At 40.2% G+C, this 26,509-nt stretch overlaps 1 protein-coding gene across 1 annotated transcript; it reads right to left on the reverse strand.

Annotated features, from left to right (window-relative positions):
• Positions 1-552: 552 nt before the first annotated feature.
• LOC143285523 (tRNA-dihydrouridine(20) synthase [NAD(P)+]-like) lies at positions 553-26,312 on the reverse strand. The gene is made up of 15 exons (XM_076592876.1): positions 26,179-26,312; positions 24,883-25,006; positions 24,178-24,223; positions 23,337-23,428; positions 20,574-20,617; positions 19,565-19,625; positions 19,135-19,182; positions 17,734-17,799; positions 16,257-16,414; positions 15,434-15,599; positions 13,481-13,602; positions 11,691-11,852; positions 9,349-9,436; positions 6,918-6,991; positions 553-6,117 (listed from the first exon to the last, which is right to left on the reverse strand). Coding segments are annotated over exons 1-15 (1,593 nt in total). The 5' UTR covers positions 26,181-26,312; the 3' UTR covers positions 553-5,777.
• Positions 26,313-26,509: the final 197 nt, after the last annotated feature.

The raw sequence follows: 26,509 nt of genomic DNA on the forward strand, positions 1-26,509 counted from the left end.
ATTACAATGGATTCTGCGTATAGAATAAAAGTTGTTATAATTCTGAACAATGTGTGTGTGTGTGTGTGTTCATTGAACTTTTATTTTTCTTTCACTGCTCTCTCTCTCTCTCCACCCCCACACCCCCCCCCCCCACCCCTCCTGCCCTTTACTGTTCTTGTCATCTTTTCAGTGCCTCTGTCATTCCCTTTCACCACTTTTGTCACCACATCCACAAAAAAATACACTCACAATGGCAAAATTCTGATTTAAAAAAAAGTTGTGCCGCTCCCTCCACACACACATTTACATGCATACACCTACAATGCACTGCTTAGCTCTCCCTGTTGTAACATTTCTTTTTCAGAAAATAAATAGTAGAAAGACAAAAAGAAAAAAAAGGATGATTTACTGACTGATGACAAACATCCAGTGGAAAAGTCTGAAGCTGAAATTTGTACAATAATAATGATTGGGTAACTGGGATGGAAGGCGTTATACCACACTGGGTGTTGAAATGCAGAATTCTGTGGGATTGCATAAGTGGGTACAGCGGCATTTGTTGTGAGAACCCGAGCACCTTGGATTACTGAAGCGTGAGCCACACAGTAAAGGCATACTGTTGAAGTGCCATAGGCAATGAGAGATGGATCAGGCACCACTGAACACCATAATCTTTAGTAATACACTGAGCATGTATTCATTATACCTGCACTGTAGAGCTAACCACATCACTATTGCATTGTTGAGGGTCTCGATGGACTCATACAAGTTCATAGTGGTTGCTGGGGAGACTTGCATTTGTTTGTTACTAAGATTATACAGTGTTCCCACAGATGTAATGGAACAAAATTCCAAACCTTTTCCAGAACAGACTGAAGATTTTCCACACCAAAGCCAAACTGATCAAAAAATGGGTTTGCTTCACCTCTCACAAAAGAGATCGGTAGATACCCATTTTCATCAATTTCGTTTATTCTCTTTTTTTTTTCTTTTCCTTTTTCTTATTAAATGGATTATGTTATTTGTGGAATAGTACTGCTAACTGGTCATGTGTTTTATGAAAATTCTATGACTAGTTTTCTGGACCCTGAATCGCAACATTATTTTTCCAATCCTGGAAATAGTTATCTCATTTTTCAAAGACTTACAGACTTCAATGGGTCTGTAAAACCCTGATTACAATACAGAACAGCAGAAATGTGAAAAGACATTGAAACAAAAAGACAAAGAAGCATGATGCCATGTTTGCACTGCACTGTTAACTTTAAAGCATTTTCTGCTTCAGGTTACCTGACAGTGCTTGTCTGTCACAACCAGTTTATTTCACTTTAGTACACAAGGTTTCCAGAACACATGCTCACATGGACTTAAAAAGACAAAACAAAAAAAACAACAAAAAAACGGGTTTCATTGATAAACTCACACTGTCACGCATGTACATGTAATCTCATTTGGCAACGTAAACACTGACGTGTTAATAAATTGCCGATATCTCACTGGAGATCAGTTCACATCCTTTCCAGTTCACATTCAGATATATATATTGATTTTCACCCAAGATATTAGAAGGTTAACTGCAAAGGATTTAAACTGATCTCCAGCGATGATGTCCAAACCAGCCCATCTTCTGCACTGTTTTGAGTGACATCACCCCCACACTGTTTACCCTGAGCCCCCTGCAGCAGACACACCTTGGCTAATTCTGTTGTTTTTTTGTGGGTCCTCCAACCTCCTATATCCCCCCACTCTTTTCAATGGGTCTTCCATCCTGTTTTCCCATTTTCTGTTCTTTAATACATACCAAATCAGTTGGGTCTTTTGGGGCATAGGATGGGGGTCCCTTCTGGTTTTTATCATTTTTTTTTCATTGTGGTCTTTTTTCTTCTTTTTTTTTTTTATCAGATACATCTTAAACATGTCATACATGGCTTAAAACACAGTGGTACTCTTTAACAAAGACAGCTTTTTAAAAATTTCATATTTAATACATCCACTTTTATAATTTCCAAATTTGTTTCCTTTTCCTCTTTTTTAGGCTCATTCTGTCACAGTTTCTGCACTGACAGTCCATGGAGACCCATCAATGTTTGGCTGCCAAGGGGCTACATACCAGAGGAATCCCTGCACTGCTGCCGAGCCACGGGCAGTGTTCAGTCATGTCTTTTCTGGCTGAACTATTCTTTGTGTGTGTGTGTGTGTGTGTGTCAAACATACATGACAGTAATACATGCTGAGCCCATCTGACCATCTCAGTTCAACATCTTCCCCTGAATTCCATGTCCCAATACTGTCTTGATGCCAAGTTAATTTTTTTTAGGTTTCGTTTTTTTTAATTACATATTTTTTTCAGCACTGGATAAGATGAAAAATATGTGAATGAACAAGATAATGATATTGTCATTATATAAAAAGAACCAAACTATTACAAAAGGGTGCTAGGTCCCTATGTTTTTTGATTGAATACACACAGGAGAGCGCCTGCTAAGTCCTGTTCTGACGACACTGTTTAGTTGGGGAGCCAGTCTGAATGAGACAGCCAGCACGACACTCCAAGAAAAGTGCCTCGTGAATGTGCCAGCACCAAAGACCTTGACAGGACTCGTTCCAAGCACTGAAGTCAAAGGGGATAGAAACTGATGTCACCATGAGAGCAGGGCATGAAAGGCAACAGAATCTGGGACTTTTGGTTTTAGTGTTTAATTTTCTTTTCTTTTTTTTGGGTCCCTTGTAATGAAGGTTATATTAGACCAGAAAACACATGTACCAACTTCCAGAAAAGATCACCACCATCATAAAAAATGGAAAAAAGCAACAGCAAAAAGCACAACACATAATCAGTTTTCATCAAGTTTTAGTGGTTACTGATTATGAAGGATGAGGATGGTGATGATGACAACGCTGTGATGTGTGGTCCAAGTCTTACCAACCTGTGCTCACAGAACACCTGGATCTTTGAAGCAGTTGGTCTCAGGCCAAAAACTCCCATAATGATAATTTGCCTCTGACAGGGTTTGAACCTGCATCCTCCCAGTTGTCAAACCTTAGTGCTAACCACTTAGCCATGGTGGCTGATGCCAAAACATTACCATTGTATTCTGTCCAAGGATGACACCACCCCTTTCACCTTATCAAAATCCATGTTTCATGCAAAACTCCTGAAGAAAACAAAATAATGCCCCGTGCCAATCACCATCTTTCAAATCATGATTGTCACATGCTAACTAACATCACGACAGGGAAATGTATCAGTATCAGTCTTCCCAGGCAGCTTGATTTTTAGCTGAAAGGTTACTTCCGGTGCCGAACACTAATCTGAAAACCTTTGATCACCGATCATTTAGTTTCTCAGCCCCAGCTGTCTGGAACTCACTGCCTGCTGACCTGCAAGACTCTTTCAAGTCCCAGCTGAAAACAGAATGATCTTTTTTGACTTGCATTTGAAACAGTTAAGTCTAATTTGCTGTTATATAAGGGATGTACAACTTTTTCCAGTGTTCTGTGTGTATGTGTGGCAGGGAGGTGCTCTGTGTGTGTGTGTGTGTGTGTGTGTTGTTCATGATGCGAGGATGGTGATTGTTTCTTTGTGGTTGATTCTTTTTCTGAACGATTGTTGCTTCTCTTGCGTAACATGTACTTTGTGGAGCGCCATGAGTGATTGGTTGCTATTTGAATTTCCTTGAGGATTGTTGATTCTTTCTTGTTATGTTTAATTTGTGAAGCAAAACGGTCCATTAATGTTACATGTTTGTCTGAGTGGGCATGTGTGTGTGCCTGAAATCTGATTGAATGACACAGGAAATGAATGATGAGTGCCCAATGGCAGCCATCAGTCAGCTCTACCCAGGTAGGCAACCTGCTCTGGAAATGACCCTGTGTTTGTAAAGCACTTAGAGCTTGGTCTCTGAACAAGGATAGGTGCTATAAAAGCATCCATATCAAAAAAGCAACGTGAGCCTCTCTGTGAGGGAACAGCACTACACATGAGTACTTCTTCACTATTACACGTAGTAGTGGTAGTAGTAGTAGTAGTAGTAGTAGTAGTGTTATTATTGTCACTGTTATTATCATTATAATCATTATCACAATCATTACTATTATTATTATCATTATTATTTTTATTAAAATGTTTTACAGAAATATGCCATTGTTAAGGCTCTTTTCAGGACACTGAGATAATCAAAATGACAGTCCTGTACAATCTGGCCAATACATCCACAAACACACAGGCTCAACAACCTGAATCACAATCCTTATTTCCAAGAACAAAATATCAAGCAACTGCTTCGAATAAAACATTCAATACAGATCTCAAAATTGAATGAACAAAGATCACATACACATCAGCAAATACTAAGCATATAAATTTTTCCTTCATATCAGTCTGCCAGTCCAAAACATCACATTTCAGCAAAAATGGAAAAAATGTGGTTCATATATATTATCAACAGAAAAAAAGTGTTTAACACTTCAAAAGCCTGTTATGATTACTATTAATAATTACACTCCCTCTTTCTCAGCCTCTGTGCTTTCATCAACACATGTATCAGATTCTCTTATCTCCTTACCAAGAATATAATATAACACACACAAAAATTATTAAAAAGGTTGAAGAAAACATCCCTGTCCTATGCATTTCAGGGAGTATCAATCAACAGCACACACACACACACACACACAAGCACATATCTGCACACACAGACATATGCGATAACAAACACAACCACATACACTTATACACACAAGCACATATGCACACAAGGAGGTGTCACTGTGTTCAAACAAATCAATACAAGCCACACCACATCTGCTAGGCAACTGCCTGACCAGATGCATAACCTAACATGCTAGCCAGGCCTTGAGGGCCTAGACACCCTTATGGAATTAAAAACAAGATCCATAAAAGGGCGTCGGCTCAGGAGAGCCACCTATGGCCATCTAGCTCCACCATGCTGTGTGCATGCCACACGCAGTTGGCCCCCAGGGTGAGTCTACCCATGCATGTGAAGTCTGGATCTGGCAGAATCTGCGGAAGAAACCTATCGGTTCAACGGACAGGAAGGCGGTTACAGCAACGCACTGTGGAGTGCAGAGAGCAAGATGAGACACCGAAAGGATATCTTAGTCATCCACTGCGTCCATGCTCATCCTCCAGTCGTCTCGACTTCGTCTTGCCACTGGAAATTGGTGGACCCGGACTAGAGAGTGAGGTCGACGTTGCGCAACTCCTCTTCACTTTAAACAAACTCATCGTGCAAGTCATCAGTCATCCTTATTGAACCTTTCATCCTTCATCATTTCATCACCCCCAAGTCCTGTGGCGACAGGCGAGCGACAAAACGACAGGTGTGGGTACACTGGCATGCATATATATATATATCTGTCTAGCTATCACTGTGGACTTTTTTTTTCCGAATTTTGCCGGAGGACAACATTTATGTTGCTACGGGTTCTTTTCCAGTGTGCAAAGTGTGTGCTGCACAAGCGATCTCAGTTTATCATCTCATCCAAATGACTGGACACTCAGTTTGATTTTCCAGTCAAACTTAGGAGAAATGGTGAGACTGGGATTTGAACCCAGATCCTCATGGAGATTGCTTTGGATGATTAACATCTTAACCCCTCTCCCTCTGCTAATATGCACAAACAAACACACATTCACACTAACAGACACAAACACACACACAAACACACGCATACTCACAAGCATTCTCACACAAAGATACACACAAACACAAACTAACACCAACACACACACAGAGATACATAATCACACAATAAAAAGTACTAAAAAAAAATCAACTGACGGAATTCTCATCCAAACCCTTGTCATTAACGTCACAACCAGCATCAGCAGTGTCAGCAGATCTACGACGCTCTTTCCCCCCGCTGCTTTCAGTCACAGAACTGACATCATCAGGGGAGTCCACTCCCACACTGTCATGACCGGAGCGAGCATCACCACCGCCCCCAACACCAGTCACGTTGCCATGCTTTTCCGAAAGTGCCAGCTGGTGCCATTTGTGCCGCAGCTCCGGCGTCTGATCCTCCGGCTCCTTGACACGACCATCGTGGAGGTCATGGGTCAACAGACAGCACATGGCGGCGCTCTGCTCCGCGTACTGTTTCCGCTTTTCCCTGGACAGAAAAGACAAGACAAGTCAAACAAGTTTATCGACTAGGGTTTCTTCTTCTTCTTTTGTGGGCTGCAACTCTCACGTTCACTCAAATGTACACAAGTGGGCTTTTACGTGTATGACTGTTTTCACCCAGCCATGTATGCAGTCATACTCCGTTTTTGGGGGTGTGCATGCTGGGTATGTTCTTGTTTCCATAACCCACTGAACACTGACATGCTTTATAGGATCTGTAATGTGTGTATTTGATCTTCTGCTTGTGTATACACACGAAGGCGGTTTAGGCACAAGCAAGTCTGCACATGAGTTGACCTGGGAGACTGGAAAAATCTCCACCCTTTACCCACCAGGCACCATTACTGAGATTTGAACCTGGGACCCTCAGATTGAAAGTCCAACACTTCAACCACTCGGCTATGACGCCCGTCTCAACTAGGGTTTAACATGAGCTTCTGTGGCTTTTTTTTTTTTTTTTTTTTTTTTAAAACATTGAAGAGACAATAGAAAGAAAAGGGGGCAGCCCGAAACAAATAGAGTGACAGAAAGAGAGGAACTTTCTGGCTCAAAATGTCCAGAAGGTGGGGATGTTATGAAAACTGAAAGAGCTCACAGCATCCCCCACAGGGGGAATCATGGCATGCTGGGTACAAAATGATATGGATAAGAACACAAGCACGTGAAACTTGTGATTGAGATTAAATACTACAGTGAGAAATGAGACCATGTGAACAGGGCTGTTGTAACTTACACATGCACAGACAACAGACAGAGAAACTGACACTGACAATGAACTTTTCTCACCAAAAAGGAGTCGTGTACCATTTGCCATCAACCAGAACTCTTGAATTAAAACTTCTGTCACTTGGACGTTCCTCCTGAAAAACAAAATGAAATAAAAAACTGGAATATGTAACAAACCAATTTTTTTCTCCCCTTCCCTTATCGTTTGTCTAATCTAAATGCAGATGCACATATGCACACACAAAAGCACACAAAAGCACACACACACTACACACACACACAAACACACACATACACAGACATGCAATAAACACATGCACATATTACATAAAAGTTTCAATTTCAAGGAGGCATTAAAGTGTCCTATATGAACAAGATAAGCTGCACCACATCTGCTGACAAAGATTTTTTTTCAAAGGAACAGATGCCTGACATATACAAATATCCAACACACTGCTGAGAACCTGAGAGCCCACTAAAGGTATGTATGAAACAGCCTGAGGTAAATAAACAGATAAGTAAATAAATTAGGATATTATCAAAGACACGCAGAAGGTAAATAACTGAAATACAATGAGAAACAGCCTGAGGTAAATAAACAGATAAGTAAATAAATTAGGATATTATCAAAGACACGCAGAAGGTAAATAACTGAAATACAATGAGAAACACTTCACTTCACTTCACTTCACTTTCTCAAGGAGGCGTCACTGCGTTCGGACAAATCCATACACGCTGCATCACATCTGTTGAGCAGATGCCTGACCAGCAGCATAACCCAACGCGCTTAGTCAGGCCTTGAGTGCATGCTTACATATTTGTGTACCTATGAAAGTGGATTTCATTTTACGTAATTTCGCCAGAGGACAACACTCTCGTTGCCATGGGTTCTTTTTCAGTGCGCCAAGTGCGTGCTGCACACGGGACCTCGGTTTATCGTCTCATCCGAAAGACTAGACGCTCAGTTTGATTTTCCAGTCAAACTTAGGAGATTACAATGAGAAACAGCCTGAGGTAAGTAAACAGATAAGTAAATAAATTAGGATATTATCAAAGACACGCAGAAGGTAAATAACTGAAATACAATGAGAAACAGCCTGAGGTAAATAAACAGATAAGTAAATAAATTAGGATATTATCAAAGACACGCAGAAGGTAAATAACTGAAATACAACGAAAACAAAAATGATCCAGATCCAGCAAACCTGTGCACACCCAAACACACGTGCATACTCACAGAGAGATACAAACACAGACACACACACACACACACACAGGATCAAGTGCACTCTCAACAAGACTGATTCTATCCATTTAAACACACAAACATTACACAATCCGTGAGAAAAGGAACCATGCTGATTTTCAAAACTGATTGCACGCCTACACAACTGAAACACTATTTCTTCTGGTGGCGCGTGCCTCTGCTTCTTTCCAGACCTTCAATGCACACTCCTTTATTCCTGTAGAAAATCATTAGCTCTAACTTGGTTTAAATTCTGCATGGACTGAAACACACTGGGTGAACTGGTCCCTTTATGTTTTTTTTAAATGATTCTGAATTTATTAAAATTTTACATGGACTGACTGACATGTTGATGAACTGATTTTTGTAAGGTGTTTGGATTCACCTTATATCATTATTTTGCATTCTCTTCCACTAGTATTTAGAACTGAATGGTATTCAGTCCTGAAACAGCCTGTCTGCAAATGGCTGGGCTATAAACAATATGACTGGATTTCATTTCAGTTTATCTCATCAATCAGTGTATGCCATGTGACTGGCCTGTGATCTTTGCTTCTAAGGCGCTTCCTTTCAGCTTCAAGAAGTCACATGTCCCTTGCTTTTCCACATCAGTCTGGAGCTGTGTGTGTCGACAAATATCATCACTGAAGGTAATACCAACACCTCAGTAAGTTTGCAAGAGTCATCCACATTAGGAGTTAGAAAGTGTTGAAATGCTTGGGCCTGGGAACTCTGACCCAGTGTTCATCAGTGATCAGGGTTTGAAGCCTCATTTTGGCATGGTCTTGTGTCCTTGGGAAAAGCACTTTAATCTGATTTTCCTCACTCCACCAAGGTGTGAATGGGTACCTGACTTTGGATGGGGATGGTTAAAACTGCGCAAGGAAAAGAATGGCTCCTGCCTCACTAAGCTGAGCCCTAGACACAATGAAAATTAATTCACCGCCCCGATGGCCATTAAATGCTATGGGACCTTTAACCTTTTTTTTTTTTTTTTTTTAAATTTTTTTTTAGATCATCCACGGTGTGCACAATTGAAATACCACCAAACAGACAAAAACATGTCACTAAATTATCTGGATGAACTCAAACTTTGTGCATGCAATCTCTTCAGCCAGCAACAATATCTGAGCAGTATGTAGCTTATTTCCTAAGTGTGTAGTTTATTGGGCAGAATGTCCAACAGGCCCTTTGGAGGGGCCTCAAATGTGACTGATACAAGTCAAGTGAAGACTTATCACTTACAGTTTGATACACAGGGTTCTTGTAGTGACACCTGTAGCACCATTCGTGTAGACTCTGCTTCGGACTCATGGCAGGAAGGTAGCACTTTCTGCAATATCAATCTACGTTGAAAAATGAACCAGAAAAAACAACACACCATAAATAAAGAAATCAAAAGAATCAAATATCCAAGTACTTACTTGTGAAACAACAACATGTTACATACTATTGAGAACAAAAACAAACTGTCTCATTTATGAAGAAGTAAACTATAAACCATTAAATGGGTAAAAAAAAAAGAAAAGAAAACCAACAAAAAAACCTTTTCTTTTGTCTTTCCCCCACAGACTGGGAACACTGAATATAATATTGTTCAGGTCAAAGCAAGACATTGTAACAATGCAATGGACCAGGCTCTTTCAATGGTACTAAGCCTGTTGCAGTCAGTGTGTTAAAAGCTTAAGGCCTAAAAGGATAATTTTCTTGAACACAGGTATTAAATTCCCTTCTGATCAATAGTGGAGTGATGGCCTAGAGGTAACGCGTCCACCTAGGAAGCGAGAGAATCTGAGTGCGCTGGTTCAAACTACGGCTCAGCCGCGGATATTTTCTCCCCCTCCACTAGACCTTCAGTGGTGGTCTGGACGCAAGTCGGATGAGATGAAAACTGAGGTAACGTGTGCAGCATGCACTTAGCGCATGTAAAAGAACCCACGGCAACAAAAAGGTTGTTCCTGGCAAAAATCTGTAGAAAAATCCTCTTCGATAGGAAAAACAAATAAAACTGCACACAGGAAAAAATACAAAAAACGGGAGGCGCTGTAGTGTAGCAACGCACTCTCCATGGGGAGAGCAGCCCGAACTTCACACAGAGAAATCTGTCGCGATTAAAAGAAATACAAATACAAATACCAATACAAAAAAAGGAAGCAAAAAAAATTCTAAGCAGGTCATCTATAAAACTGACAGCAGCTGTGGCATCAGTGACAGTGACAGTTGAAGAGGTATATGTGTTAATAATTAGAAGCGTGAAAATGGAAGAAAAAAAAATCATCATCATAATCAGTGCAAACTCTGTGTATGTGCATGTGCATGTGCATGTGTGTGTGTGTATGTGTGTGTGTGTGTGTGTGTGTGTGTGTGTGTGTTTTGTGTAAGTGTGAGTGTGTGTGTGAGTGTGTGTATGTGTGTGTGTGTGTGTGTGTGTTGTGTGAGTGTGCATGTGTGCACTTGCATGCATAAGAATATGTGTGTGTATGCCCATGCATAAGAGATAAAGAGCTGTTACTTTACTGTCTGCAGACATGAGCAGGCATGTGAATGCATATGTATGTGCATTGTGCATGCATGTACATACTTCAATAAGCATTGTTGTTTTTCTGTTTCATTTCATAAGACTGAATTTCCTATAAACTTCCCAAATTCTAAACAACACTTCAATCAACTAAAAAAACAACACTTTAATCAACTTAAAAACAACACTTCAATCAGCTAAACAACAACAACAACAACAAAACAAGAGAAGCAAGGCCTTCAAGGCTCACTTGTGATAAATTAAGTCCCCTTGCATTAATTACAGAGTAATTTCCCTTCTTTACTATCTGCACCAAAATAAATAAAAATTCCATGGTTAGCAAAAGAAGTTCCCGTTTGAACAAAAAATGATAATAATGACTGCTCTTGTTGTTGTGTCAGAATATGAGATCAAAGTGCCAAGTTTAGAGAATACAAAAAATATAAATATAACAGTAAATGCAGTTTGCATATAATTAGGCTTCTTTTTTAATTTTTTTTTGTGCCCATCCAAGAGGTGCAATATTGTTTTAACCAAGATGACTGGAAAGAACTGAATTTTTCCTATTTTTATGCCTAATTTGGTGTCAACTGACAAAGTATTTGCAGAGAAAATGTCAATGTTAAAGTTTACCATGGACACACACACACACACACACAGACAACCGAACACTGGGTTAAAACATAGACTCACTTTGTTTACACAAGTGAGTCAACAATGAAAAAAATTGTAAAAAAGAAAAAAAAAGAAAATGTGACAATGTGACCAGAATTGAACACTGAGACAATTCCTAGTACTATGAAGACACCATATTCCTTAATCAACAACACACGAAAGTAATGCAGGCCTGTGAACAACTGGAATGAAATCACTCTGATTTGTCTCTGGACAGGACTAAGTGCTAAATAAATTTATTACTATTAAGATTATCATTAGAAGTAGCATTAATGTTAGTAGTAGTAGTAGTTATACTATTGTAGCAGTAGTATCATCATCATCATCATTATTAATCTTATTTCACAAAAACTGCAAAACATGCTACGTCCGGCATTGGTATTCAAACACGTACTTGTCAAAGCGGACCGGCAGTTCAATCAGAGGCAGGCCGTCGTCAGCTTTCCGTCTCTTGAAGCCATGGTTCCCGTCAGCAGACAATTCCTGAAGTCTGTCTGTCTGCTGTCTCCTGTCCTGCACAGCGTGCTGGAACTCCGGCCGTAGCCCCCATATCTCACTTTTCCAGAGAGACAGAGAACTCAGAACTCAGAAAGTTGAATGTACATCGGCCTTGGGCCACAATACAATGGGGAAGGGTGGATCGGTGAGGTTGCATATAACATTGTGTTATCCATAGCAACAACTACAACAACAAAAACAAGTACAAACTGAATGAATATATACTTAAACAATGTGCCCATCATATAGACATTTGTTTTTATATAGTATTTCACCATGCTTGATCACTGACTGCAGATAACGTTTTCCTTGTATTGATAGCATGGAAAATATATCTTGATACATTATGTCAGAGAGACAGAGAGAGAGAGAGAGAGAGAGAGAGAGAGAGAGAGAGAGAGAGAGAGAGAGAGAGAGAGAGAGAGAGAGAAAGTGGAATGATTGATTTGAATAGTATTTTTTTAAATTTGAAAACATCACAAAACAAATGCAATGAATCTGACAGGACAAAAAGGTAGGTGGAATCACTGGGTGTTTTTTTGTTTGTTTTTTTACAATAAGATATTGATTTTTTGGGGAGGACAATGGATGAAAAAAGAGAAAATAAGAGAGAATAAAATACCAAATTAAAAAAAAAGATATACAGACACACCTTCCCAATTTTTTTTTTCTGTTTTCAGAAATCAACTATCAGGGACAGAAAGAGAGAGAGAGAGAGAGAGAGAGAGAGAGAGAGAGAGAGAGAGAGAGAAAATACAACAATTTTTACGAAAAGCATACAAACACACACATACCCATATTTTCTGTTTTCAGGAACTATAAAAAAAACAAACTATAAATTTGGAACAGCACAATTTTCACAAAGACACAGATACTGATACCTAAAAAGGTTCTGATTAAGAAATCTACTTTGCAAGCACCAACCCTGAATTTTGAACCATATTCTATTGTCCTAATTAAACCTAGTACAAGTATCAATTTTGTGACTGAATTTAGATTATTTTTTAAATAATTGAAAAATCTACAGAAAGAAAGAAAATAAGAGTCACGGGGAAGAAGAAACACGTACAAACACTTGCACCAAGCAAACACATGTATATAGACACACACTCTCACACACATGTACTAACCTCTTGAGTGCCCCATGACGTATAGTTACGTCAATAAAAATGCGTCACTATTTGCCCCATGATGCATACATACGTCAGTGTCATTTCAGGATTTTTCACATTACCCACCACAACCCAAAACCGCCTGGCAAATTGGAAGCACAAGTTGAAATAATGCTTGGCACTGAACAGGTTAATATCTGTCTAATACTACTGGAAAGTGACAAAGACTGAAGCACACACACAAACACAGACACAGACACAGACACACACGCGTGTTGGTGTGTGGATAGTGTATACACACAATCGTGTCTTTCCTTGAATGAAAAAGTACACACACACGCACCCACACACGCACACACACACGCATACACACACACACACACACACACATCCACACACACGCAGATGCCTTCCCCATGTCCCCCCCCTCCCCCCCCACCACAAACACAACACAACAAAACACACTCACACACAACACAACACAACACACAAACGCACACAACACACAAACACTGCATCACACCTTTCATAACCCACCTGCAAGCACCTGTCTCTCTCTCTCTCAGTGTCTCACCTGAACTCCTCATTAGTCTTGGCAGTGAGCGACGCCTGTCCTTCAGGTCTGTCCATCGTCTCATGCATCATTTGCAGAACACAGTACTTGGTGTTGATGTCATTGTTGTCATACTGAAAGGCCTACAACACACATAAACAGAACATTAACTCTCTCCATACGGCGAAAGAGACGACGTTAACAGCGTTTGACCCCAATTACCATCATCAAAATATTGCAAGCAGAAGGCTCTTATACTGAAGAGGTGAATGTTGACAAAGAATACCACAATTCTGACGACGGAAGCTAAAGGTTGGGTCATTCAGACACCCACTGGACATCCGAGGGGTCTGTGTAGAGGAGAAGAGAGGACTGGCCGTACTGAGTGAGTTAATGACTTGTTTACTGAACACAGTACTTGTTGATGTTGGTGGTGTCCTACTGAAAGACCTACAGTACAGAATACACATTATTTTCTTATCTCCAATAAGACAAATTCACAGGTTGTGTATGTTACAAAAATAATGTACAAGAATCAGTCGTTCAATAACAGACATTCAACGCTTTAAATCAGTATCAGTATCAGTATCAGTAGCTCAAGGAGGCGTCGCTGCGTTTGTTCAAATCCATATACGCTACACCACATCTGCCAAGCAGATGCCTGACCAGCAGCGTAACCCGACGCGCTTAGTCAGGCCTTGAGAAAAGAAAATAATAATAAAATAAAATATAAAATAAAAATATATAACAATAAAAACAAAATAAAATAAAATAAATAAAGTAAAAATAACAAAAATTAAATTTAAAAAAAAGAAAAAAAAGAAGAAGAAAATAAAATATAAAATAAAAATAAATAACTTACATAGCGTTAAATACTAAATTGATATACAATAATCCAAACCATACACATGCAATAATCACAGTAAGAGAACAGACCCACAACCTTTTCTTTTTTCCTTCAGTCACGTCCTGCTATGACCATTAGGAATTTGATTATTACAACAGAGAGTGTCCTGCCCAAGTTACATTACCACTCTCTCAGCCAAGAGGGTTTTTAGAACAGTCAGCAGTGGGATGGTCCCCAAAGGCCCAAGCTTGCCTCTGAGGTTGCAGCACTGAGAGCCAGTGCATTCGTGCCTCCTAGTTTGAGAGTCATAGTCCTTTACAAAAGACGAAGCTGTAAATGACTTCCCACTGCAGTAGAGGAACCACTGATCAGACAGCTCTCACTTTAATATCGACATAACTGTAAGCTTTTCAAGTTTTGATATAAGCTGGGCGATTAACTCTCTCCATACGAACGGCGAAAGAGACGTCGTTAACAGCGTTTCACCCCAATTACCACCATCAAAATATTGCAAGTGGAAGGCTCTTGTACTGAAGAGGTGAATGTTGACAAAGAATACCACAATTCTCATGATGGAAGCTAAAGGTTGGGTCACTGAGACACCCACTGGACATCCGGGGGGTCCGTGTAGAGGAGAAGAGAGGACTGGCCGTACTGAGTGAGTTAAAAGACATTCACCAAAAAACAACAACAAAAAAACAAACAAACAAACAAACAAAAAAAAGCTACACACATCAAACCAAACCAGCACATATATTTCATCTACAACTCAAACAAACAAACAAGCAAACAAAACCAGCCAAAAACCAAAGACAACAAGCTGCACACATCACACCAAACCTGCACATATATTTCATCTACACCTCGATCAAGCAAACAAAACCAACCAAAAACCAAAGACAACAAGCCGCATACATCACACCAAACCTGCACATGTATTTCTTCTACACCTCGATCAAACAAACGAGCAGACAAAACCAACCAAAAACCAAAGACAACAAGCCGCATACATCACACCAAACCTGCACATGTATTTCTTCTACACCTCGATCAAACAAACGAGCAGACAAAACCAACCAAAAACCAAAGACAACAAGCCGCATACATCAAACCAAAGCTGCACTTACATATTTGAGGTAGGCCTTGATGACATCATACAGGGGCAGTTTGCCTTCCTTGCGGAATATCGAACAGTTCCACTCTGCCTGCCGGGCGATCATGACAGACGATGCCCCTGCTGCTTTCCGGAACTGTTCAATATCTTCATGCTGGATGATCTCTTTGGAACCACCGCTGAAAGTGAAGACAGTGCCATAGAAATTAAGGACAGGTCAGTGTCAGCAACAGAACTCAGGGCAGATCCGTCAAACATTTTACCAGGTTAAGTGAATACTTTAAATTAATCGTATGTACACATAAACAAATAGATACAGGAACGTACACACACATACACAGAATGTGCGTACATACATAAGTACATTCACACGTGCATGCATACATGCACACCCACATACATGTATACCCAATAACAGTCTCCTTCCACACACACACACACACAAACACACACACACATGTGTTCACACACACAGAAGAACAAACATACACTCATGTACGCACATATATATACAACCATGCATGCACACATACAGACACCCACACACAGTCACTCCTTCCCCCCTCCCCTTTCCCTTCCTCCTGGCTCCCCCCTTTCCTCTCACCCCTCCCCTCCCCCACTCGCCTCTGTCCTCAACTCCTTTCACGTGTAACTGAACGATGAAGATCTACCACGCGTGTTAAAGATCCTGTAATCCACGTCAGCATTTTTTTCAGTGGGTTATGGAAACACGAGCATACCCAACATGCACATCCCCGAGTATAGAAGCCAACATGGCAGGGTAAATAAATGAAATGGTCACACACACATGACCACACACACACACACACACTGACTTTGCTATCACAGGAATGGACAAGGCCTGTGCAATTGCCCTGATGGTGCCATTGCGGTTCTTGTGCTGGGGACGCTCGTCCCTGGTTCGACCGTGCACGGCAAGGGCCACAACTCCTGTGCTCTCAATCAGTTTCGCCAGCTTCACCGTTTCCTCCACCTGCAGAATGCGGTCACTCATCATGACTCAGACAGGCGACTAGTTTTGTTTGGTTATGTTCTTGTTTCTGTTTTGATAGATCTGCAACTTTAGTTTTTTGTTGTTGTTGTTGCTGTTTTTTGTTTGCAAATTGTATTGTGTTGTATTGTACTGCATTTTGTATTCTGTTGTGTTGTGCTATGCTGTGCTGTGTTGTGTTGGATTGTTTTGTGTTGTACTGTATTGTACAGTATTGTAACTGTGTTGTATTTCATAGCATTGTATTGTTTTTTTGTCACAACAGATTTCTCTGTGTGAAATTCTGGCTTTCCCCCCTTGGGAGAACTACCACTTTGTAGCTCAACCCATATCATTTGTTCTCTCTCTTTTTTCTTCTTTTTTCTCTTGTTGTTGTCTGTCTGCAAGTGTATTTGTTTTACTATAAAAGTATATTTTTTCTAAATAATTTTGCCAGGAACAACCCTTCAGCTGCCATGGGTTCCTTTACATGCACTAAAATCATCCAAAAGACTAGCATCCACACCACCATGGAAGGTCCTGAGACGTGAGTAAAAATGCTGGTCTGTGAGTGGGGGCTGTGAGTCCTGGACACTCACTCCCTGGCTGAATGCCTCGCCTCCATCATCATGATCCACCAACACGTCACCAGGTGATAGGGCAAGAAAAGAGAAAGCAAAGAGTCTGCTGATACCGCAAGGGATGAGTATCACCCCTTGTCTGCTCAGGTGCTGGGTTGGGAAGACCTTCCACACACTGAACTCAGTCCAACAGTCAGGCTCAGAGTGTATGTTGACAGATCTAAGTATCACAAGACCCACAGCTTGGTAGACACCAGAGTCAAAGAGAGGGTGAACAGATTGCACAGTCCACTGATCCTGTGGTCCAACTGATCCCAGGGCTGACAGATCTACATCTCAGTGATAGATCTAAATCTGAGTGACATAATTCTCCCTATTTTTCAATGATGTAAATTATAACAATGATTATAAATTTGAGATTGTTGTAATATTCATCTCTTTATGGAGGTTGTTATAATATCTACTTTTTTTAAAATTCAAGAGCACTTACTGTCATAGCTTACTAAAATCGAACTGCTGTCAATTAGCAGTTGGAAGACAGAAACTACCCAACAGATCACCTGATCAGACCAGCTGTAATATATTCTTGTATCCCTAGTACTATATCATGAATTTTCCGATCTGTTAAAAAATGCATACATGGCAACAACTGCGGGGAATGAAGAAAATAAAAATGTATACATGGCAACAAAAATGGTGAATCAAGAAAAAAGTTCACAAGTGCACTAAGCAGCTGCTCACCTCAGGAAACACTCTGATTTTGCAGGAGACAGGTATGGACAATCCTTCCACAAGTGTTGTCAGGATCTGGGGACACAGACAAAAGGTTGAAGAAAAAAACAAAACAAAACAAAAGCAGATGAAGCATGCATGTGTGTGCGCTCACACTGACACAAACACATGCACACCGAAATTTAAAGACACACACACTCGCACACACAATTGCTCTCTGCACTGCACCAGTTCTGTATAGCCAGGCACATATACCAAACAAATTAAGCAGCCTTGTTTTTGATAGCACATATTATGAAAATTAATCGTAGAAATTTCTCTTTCCTTTTAACAGGCTCTCAGTTCACACAGGCTAAGCAATAACACTGCTGCTGTGTAAATGATGCCGATGCTTAACCCATTCAACACTGGGGAGTTCACAGCCTTGGCAGGCTTCCACGCCATACTGATGCAGACAAAAATGTAGAAAATACGAAGATTTTCCTCAAAATCACATGTAGACACATTGGGAACTATTGCATAGATTAGTTTCCTTTCCTTGCATTTTATGTGCAGTGCATGTAGGAATGTGAAAACAGTTTTAATGAGACAAATTTTGACGCCGGAGTAGTGCTTGGGTGCAGGGTTCTAAGAGTTATAAAACTAAGCCACTTAATTCTAAAATATTGTGTTCTGTGGTGATGTCTTACAGGCGAAAGTTAATACCCTAAACTTACTGTTGACACCAAACACCCAAAGTTAAGTCATATACAAAACATGTGAAAGCTGACACCCTAAACTTACTATTGACACAAAACACCCAAAGTTAAAGTCATATACAAAACATGCCCTGACTAAAAAGCAAGAGAAGGCACACTTGTTTTTTTTTTTTTTTTTTTTTTTTTTAATTCACTGTAATAAACACAAAACTCAGCACCGAAGTGAGCAGACTGGGAAGATCTGTGAGTTTTGCAAAAAAATGCAGTGGTTACACAGTCAGCTTCCTAAAGAGGACAGATTCTGTCCACAGTGATAAATCTGACTCAACCAAACAACACACACTTACAAAGACTAACACTCACAAACAGAGCAACAACAAAAGCAACAGCTGTTGCTGATGCCAAGGAAGTTTCAGTTTCAGCTTCAAGGAGGCATCAAAGCGTGCGGACTGTTCCATATAAGCTACATCACATCAGCTTAAACAAAGAAAAGAAACAGAAAACTGAAGAAGACACCTGACCTGCACACAAACTTGACACACAGGGCAGGGCCATCACAGCCTGCCGTAGGCATGCATAAAACTTTAGCCTAAAATGAAATCAGAAAAATAAAGACACAAAAGAGCAGACATGTAAATAAATGAAAACATAACAGAAACAAGCAGCCAAGCCTTCATGGCTCCAGGAAGAAGAATGTGTAGGAAGCACTTACCTGTTTGATCTTGTCGGGCTGGGACAGCAGAGCACAGCCCATTCCTCCCTGCATCATAGGTACAGTTTGTGACTACTGCGATACTGGTGGTCATATGTAAGAAGTAAGGAAGGAAGCAATGGATGCATGCGTTGGTGTGTGGATGTGTGTTATGTATGGCGTATACACACAATTGTGTCTTTCCTTGAATGAAAAAGCACACACACACACACACACACACACACACACACACACACACACACAGATGTACATCTACATGCACACAAATTTAAGTTTTTCCTCCAAAAAGACAGAAATGCAAAACTGTGTTTCTGGATACATTTTCCACTTCATCATTCCAAAATCATATGTAGCTCAGGTTACAGACACTGAGACAGAAACAAAACACAAAAGAAAATAAGACGTTCAATACAAAAGCACTGACTGATACCTTGATTGAGAACTCCTTTGGGCACCCCATATTGACATCGATTCCAGCCACATCTTTTTCCCTGAAAATAGACAATCCCACATGCATACATTATTTGACTCCATAAAAAAATCATAAATAAATAAACACATAACTAACTAACTAACTAAATGAATAAATAAATGAATAAATGAATAGAGAGAAAAAGAAAGAAAAGGAAATATAACATGCACAAAATCAAAATATCTAATGTGAAAGGTGTTCTGCTAAACCCAAATTCCAAGTTCCAAGCAAGTCATATTAGGCTGATGGTTCTCTTTTCATTTTTGACTCACTTGTGTAAACAAACTGAGTCTATGTTTTAACCCGGTGTTCGGTTGTCTGTGTGTGTGTGTGTGTGTGTGTGTGTGCGTGTGTGTGTGTGTGTGTGTGTCCGTGTGTCTGTGTGTCCGTGGTAAACTTTAACATTGACATTTTCTCTGCAAATACTTTGTCAGTTGACACCAAATTTGGCATAAAAATAGGAAAAATTCAGTTCTTTCCAGTCATCTTGTTTAAAACAATATTGCACCTCTGGGATGGGCACAAAAAAATAAAAAAAAGAAGCCTAATTATATGCAAACTGCATTTACTGTTACATTTATATTTTTTGTATTCTCTAAACTTGGCACTTTGACCTCTTATTCTGACACAACAACAAGATGAGTCATAATTATCATTTTTTGTTCAAACAGGAACTTCTTTTGCTAAGCATGGAAGTTATATTTATTTTGCAAACGTTTTGGTGCAGGTAGTAAAAAGAAGGGAAATTACTCTGTAATTAATGCTAGGGGACTTAATTTATCACAAGTGAGTCTTGAAGGCCTTGCCTCTCTTGTTCTTTTTATTCTAGAAATGTTTTCTGTGATTTATTCCAATGACAGAAATGATAAACTGACAAGCAACAATACACAGGTTTATCCCCCTAGCACTGTAAATGAATGCCAGACACACTTCATGTGAAGGGAAAACAATGCAACGTGCCACTCACACTTTCCTGGCCGCTGCCAGAGCCCTTTTGGCGTCACACGTCCCCTGTCACAGGCCAACAAGGAAAAGACATCAGTGCCATGCAGGCAAACAGATATCTGTTTGTTTTGAAGTCTTGAAGGGTAGTCAAATAGGAATAAATAAGGTAAAAAAAAAAAGAAAGAAAAAAAAAGAAGAATAAATACAACCTGTTCTTTGTCTGTCTGTCTATCTCTCTCTCTTCATATATGTATATATATATGTGTATCTCTCTCTCTCTCTCTATATATATATATATATACATATGCAGCAAATTCATATCTGCTGTGTCCAGGAATCAGCACTGGAATGCCGAGCCAAATTCTTCTACCGCCACAGTTTTCACCTTTCCCAACCTGAAGTCAGGTGCACATTCACACTTAGGTAGAGTGTAGAAAATTGGATTTAAGTACCTTTCCCAAGGCGCCATGTTGAAACAGGGCCTCAGACACTGATCACAGGTAATCATTAATCAGAAGTCTGATGCCTCAGTGTTTCTGCCATGGCAGCCCCATGACGTAAGTATAGGACCAAACTGTTGAATATCACCCACTTCACAAAACGTCTTTGGGTGCAGGTGTCTTTCTCTCTGGCCTGGTTGATGCTGGGATAGATCATGAAAGGAAGCATAGAGTACAGCCCTGTCATGTGTTCCCAAACCTAAAATGGACCACCATAGCAGAGCTGTCATCAACCTCATCATTACAGGAAAAAGATGTCCCAAATTCTGTAGCCTTTCATGCCCTGCTCTCATGGTGACCACAGTTTCGACCCCCCTGACCAGTTTCAATCCCCCTCAACTTCTTCTTCTTCTGCGTTCGTGGGCTGCAACTCCCATGTTCACTCATATGCACACGAGTGGACTTTTATGTGTATGACCTTTTTTACCCTGCCATGTAGGCAGCCATACTCTGTTTTCGGGGGTGTGCATGCTGGGTATGTTCTTGTTTCCATAACCCACCAAACGCTGACATGGATTACAGGATCTTTAACGTGCGTATCTGATCTTCTGCTTGCGTATACACACGAAGGGGGTTCAGGCACTAGCAGGTCTGCACATATGTTGACCTGGGAGATTGTAAAAATCTCCACCCTTCACCCACCAGGCGCCGTCACCGTGATTCGAACCCGGGACCCTCAGATTGACAGTCCAACGCTTTAACCACTCGGCTATTGCGCCCGTCCCCCTCAACTTCTATCCTTGGGAAGAGTTCCTGTCAAGATCAACAGTGTCAGCAGATTCATGGTAGGGTTGTCCTTGGAGTGATGTGGTGGTGGTCTCTACTCTGGAGAGGATGCTCACTGTGCCTGGCACAGCCACTAAGCGATTACTGTCATCAGTATGGAGCTTAGCAGGTGGAGTCTTGCATTTGCTGAATGAGGACAGGTACTACCAATCACCACTATAGTGATCCAGCAGCAGTGCAGGGTCTCCTCTTTGTGTGTGGCCTCCTAGTGATTTAACAATAGTTTCCTGTGGGTTGTCAGCACTGAGGCAGCAGCAGACAAACCCCGGTGTGGTGCGTATGGAGGACTCAGACTGATTGATGTGGGACTAATCCCACTAAATGATACAGCAAGTTAAAAAAAAAAAAATCTACTGAAAAACAAAGACAGAGAAAGAAACAAATAGAGAAAGACAGATCCAGAGACAGAATGGAGACGAGAGAGAGACAGAGAGTTAAAAGAAAGTAACAGAAAAAAATGAGTGGACATGAAAAACACTTAAACTGAAAAAAGTAAGAGGAAGTAAGTGACATTTATAAGAAAAATGGGACCCTAAGGCAACATTTCAAGGGACCAGTGAAGTAACCTGGAAGGATTCTTAACTGAAAAAAGTAAACCCTAAACAGTTGTCAGAACAGATGAGCTGCCTCCACCTCTGCACCCCATCTCACTCTCTACAATAAGCTAGCTTTGAATCCTCCCTGTTTCCGTGTTCCCAGTTAAACACTCCACAGTCCGCCGCTGCTCTTTCTCTGTCTCTGCACCTTGTACATGGAAAAAAGCTCCAGCTTTCACTTTTTTCAAACCTCTGCACTCAGCTCTGTCTTCTCCTTCTTCTTCGTTCGTTCGTGGGCTGCAACCCCCACTTTCACTCGTATACACACGAGTGGGCTTTTATGTGTATGACCGTTTTTACCCCGCCATGTAGGCAGCCATACTCCGCTTTCGGGGGTGTGCATGCTGGGTATGTTCTTGCTTCCATAACCCACCGAACGCTGACATGGATTACAGGATCTTTAACGTGCGTATTTGATCTTCTGCTTGCATATACACACGAAGGGGGTCCAGGCACTAGCAGGTCTGCTGTGCTGACCTGGGAGATCGTAAAAATCTCCACCCTTTACCCACCAGGCACCGTCAGCGTGATTTGAACCCGGGACTCTCAGATTGAAAGTCCAACGCTTTAACCACTCGGCTATTGCGCCCGTCACTCAGCTCTGTCAAGTGTGGCTTTAAAACCTACCTCCATCCAAAGCTGATACCCCCCTGCCCTTCCCTCCCTCCATTGCCTACAGGTCTGCAGTTTCTCCAGCTTTCTATTTACATGTTTTTATGCTTTGTTTTTCATCTCTGTGAACTACAGTTATGCATGCATGCATGCGAATGACTGGTGTGTAAGCGCATTGATTTATCTCTGCACAAGATTCAGCGCAATATAAATACTTCATCATCATCGTTACTATTATCATTATTACTATCATGATTATTACAATGTTATGCAATATAAACAAATCCATACCAGTTGGAATATAATCTTCTCTTTCTCACGAGGACACGTTCTGAACACGACCGTGCCATCACACATGGTGTAGTCTGTAGTTCCAAGCACACCTGTACAACACAAGTTTTGTAGTCTGTATTCCAAGCACACCTGTAGAACACATTGTTTTGCAGTCTGTATTCCAAACACATGTGTACAACACACAATGTCTTGTTGTCTGTAGTTCCAAGCACACCTGTACAACACAATGTTTTGTAGTATGTAGTTCCAAACAAATCTGTACAACACACAATGTTTTGTAGTCTGTAGTTCCAAACAAATCTGTACAACACACACTGTTTTGTAGTCTGTAGTTCCAAGCACACCTGGACAAAACACAACATTTTGAAGTCAGCAGTTCCAAGTACACCTGTACAACACACAATGTTTTGTAGCATGTAGTTCCAAGCACATCTGTACAAAACACAATGTTTCAAAGCCTGTAGTTCCAAGCACACCTATACAACACAATGTTGTTTCAATACAACATGACTTCAACATGACAAAAACAAACAGCATTGAAACTGGAATGTTGCTTCACTGCAACATAGCTTAACCATCACAAAACATCACAATATAAAAGAAAAAGTTAGTCAAAGTAAATAATCTTTTAGTTTTACACTGTTATCATCTTGTCCTTTCTCCTTCTGCTATAACTGTCCCAGGATTCAGGGAGGTCTATATATAGTGAGGGGATGAGGGAGTGACATGCGGTGGATGTGAGGTCTGCTGCCAGTAGAAAAAAAAAATTGAAAGGTTAAAATAAATAAATAAATAAATAAATAACAAACAAACACCACCCAGTCAGTGAGTCACTTACCATTCTCTGTTCTTGTTGTGTTCAATATTTTTCTGTCAATAATTTCCTGCAAAAATACAAGGCAAATTAAACATGTGAAGGATCCCAATGCAAAAGATAAATTAAATGGCATTGTTATAAATTCAGATTTTAACTGACACACAGAGAAAACTCCACTCTGACTATGGAAGGTACTGATAGAGATGACCTTACCATTTCAATAGAGCCACCTTGACTTCTCCATTACATCAGAATCAGAAGTCTAGTATGTAACAGATGACATTCAAAAGATGAATTACAGGTCACATCATTCCATGATTATATTATAACTTTCATTTGGGGAAAAAAAAGAAAAAAAGATGAAAACTATATTGAGGAATATATTTAGAAAAAAAAGGAAAGAAAAGAAATATATTTTGGAAGTTCAACAGCTCTGTTTTAAAATATCTTCATTGTATTTAAAAGAAACAACTCAGGATTAAAGAAATGTAACTGATGAATATGTTGCATTAGTTTATGATGCAGGTAGATACATAATATTCTGGTATTCAATTCAATTCATTCTAATTAGCTCCTTTCCTTTTAAATAAAACACACACATGCATACAGAGCTATTATGAGAACATGCCAAAAAACAACAACCCAAAAAACCCCCCAAGATGGCATGAGTCGGAGACATTATATATAGACTTTTATTTTGAAGCAAATACTTGGTAAGATTCTCACCTCACAGTAGACAAGATCAGCACCATAATCCAGGGACAAAAGTCTCATAGGCAGAGTTCCGACACGCACCATAGGTGCCAGGACAACCTTGTTGCTGTATTTGTATGACATCTGCTGGTCAGACCTAGAACCAAAGTCAAATGAATAAAAAAAAAAGTCACATGCAACACAGTAACATCATATGTTACACATATTACATATTTCCACCTTCCCTTCCAATGTTACAGCTGCAACACACAGGATGAGATCCTTGTGAAAGGAGATCTGGCATATATGCTGAACTCAGAAATCAAAATAATGTCCATTCTTTAGTCCTATCCACCGAGCACTAAAACTTACAGTAAAAGTAATTCAAACCACAGACCTTACAGAATAATGTCCATTCTTTAGTCCTATCCACCAAGCGCTAAAACTTACAGTAAAAGGAATTCAAACCACAGACCTTACAGAATAATGTCCATTCTTTAGTCCTATCCACAGAACACGAAAACTTACAGTAAAAGGAATTCAAATTTCAAACCAAAGACCTTACAGACCAACTGACACAGGAACCACCCAGTCATTTTGTCCATCATGATTTGCTATAAGTTAAGATACCAATCACCTCTTCAGACTTGAAAAGTTGTTGCTGATAAGCACACAGGTAGATAAACAATCACCAACTTTAAAATCTACAGGTAATCACACAGGTGGAGAAACAATCACCAACTTTAAAATCTACAGGTAATCAATTAAATAATTTAATCAATTCACAGAATGATATATATGTAATATGTATTGTCAATTTTCATTCATAACCATATTTTCCTCAATTACTGCATATTTAAATGTCCATAAGGTTGTTAGTATAGATGTGTTGCTGTTTGCAGAGAGGTTACAAAGGGTGCATGCATGGGTCCGTGTGTGTGATGTATATACACATGGTTAATGTGACTTAGACAGACTACACTGGCTGAAAAGCATGTGTGCATGTGGGTGAGAGCGTACAATGTTGGAGCAGTTGTGCAGAGGGGTTTGGGAAGGCTGTGAGCACATGTATGCAAAAGTGTGTGTGTGTGTGTGTGTGTGTGTGCGCGCGCGCGTGCACATTGTGTGTGTATGGGTTGGTGTTTATGTGTGTGTAATGGAAAGGGTGAGAAAGCGAGACACACACACACACACACACACACACAACACACACACACAGAGAACCAAGTGCAGAATAGTGTGTGTCCCATGTCAGCACATGGCCTCGGTTTCCATTCATGTTCAATGTGCCATGCGAAACTGCGGAATAGCAAAAGGATACTTCCGTACATTGTTGTTTGACAAATTCAGTTGTTTTGTCAAATAAAGCTGTCACTCAAAAACACGAGCGTAAAGTTTAGTTCTCTCGTTGGATCACTTCGGTTTCCCGATGATGACAACGTGTTGACACAATGTTATCTCTCGTGGTGAAAAATTCCCACTTGGAATGTTATAACTTTTAAAAGAAACTTTAACAAATCGTTTTATGTATTGGGCTATTGTTTTGATTTTCTTTTCGAGAAGACATGATAGTATATGATATAATTACATGTAACTGTGTTGGATCAAGAACCGTCCAGAGAGAAGTTCTGGGGATAGGAACAGAGGGGTCGTGAAAAGA

Source organism: Babylonia areolata, chromosome 9 (genome assembly GCF_041734735.1).
Source record: "Babylonia areolata isolate BAREFJ2019XMU chromosome 9, ASM4173473v1, whole genome shotgun sequence".
Lineage (NCBI taxonomy): Eukaryota > Metazoa > Mollusca > Gastropoda > Neogastropoda > Buccinidae > Babylonia > Babylonia areolata.

Excerpts from the sequence above, each read along its gene's own strand:
- LOC143285523 (XM_076592876.1), bottom strand. Across the intron at positions 16,415-17,733 it reads AAATCAGAGTGTTTCCTGAG|GTGGAGGAAACGGTGAAGCT; the intron begins GTGAGCAGCTGC and ends CGCATTCTGCAG. Across the intron at positions 9,437-11,690 it reads CTGCCGGTCCGCTTTGACAA|AAAGTGCTACCTTCCTGCCA; the intron begins GTACGTGTTTGA and ends TTGATATTGCAG.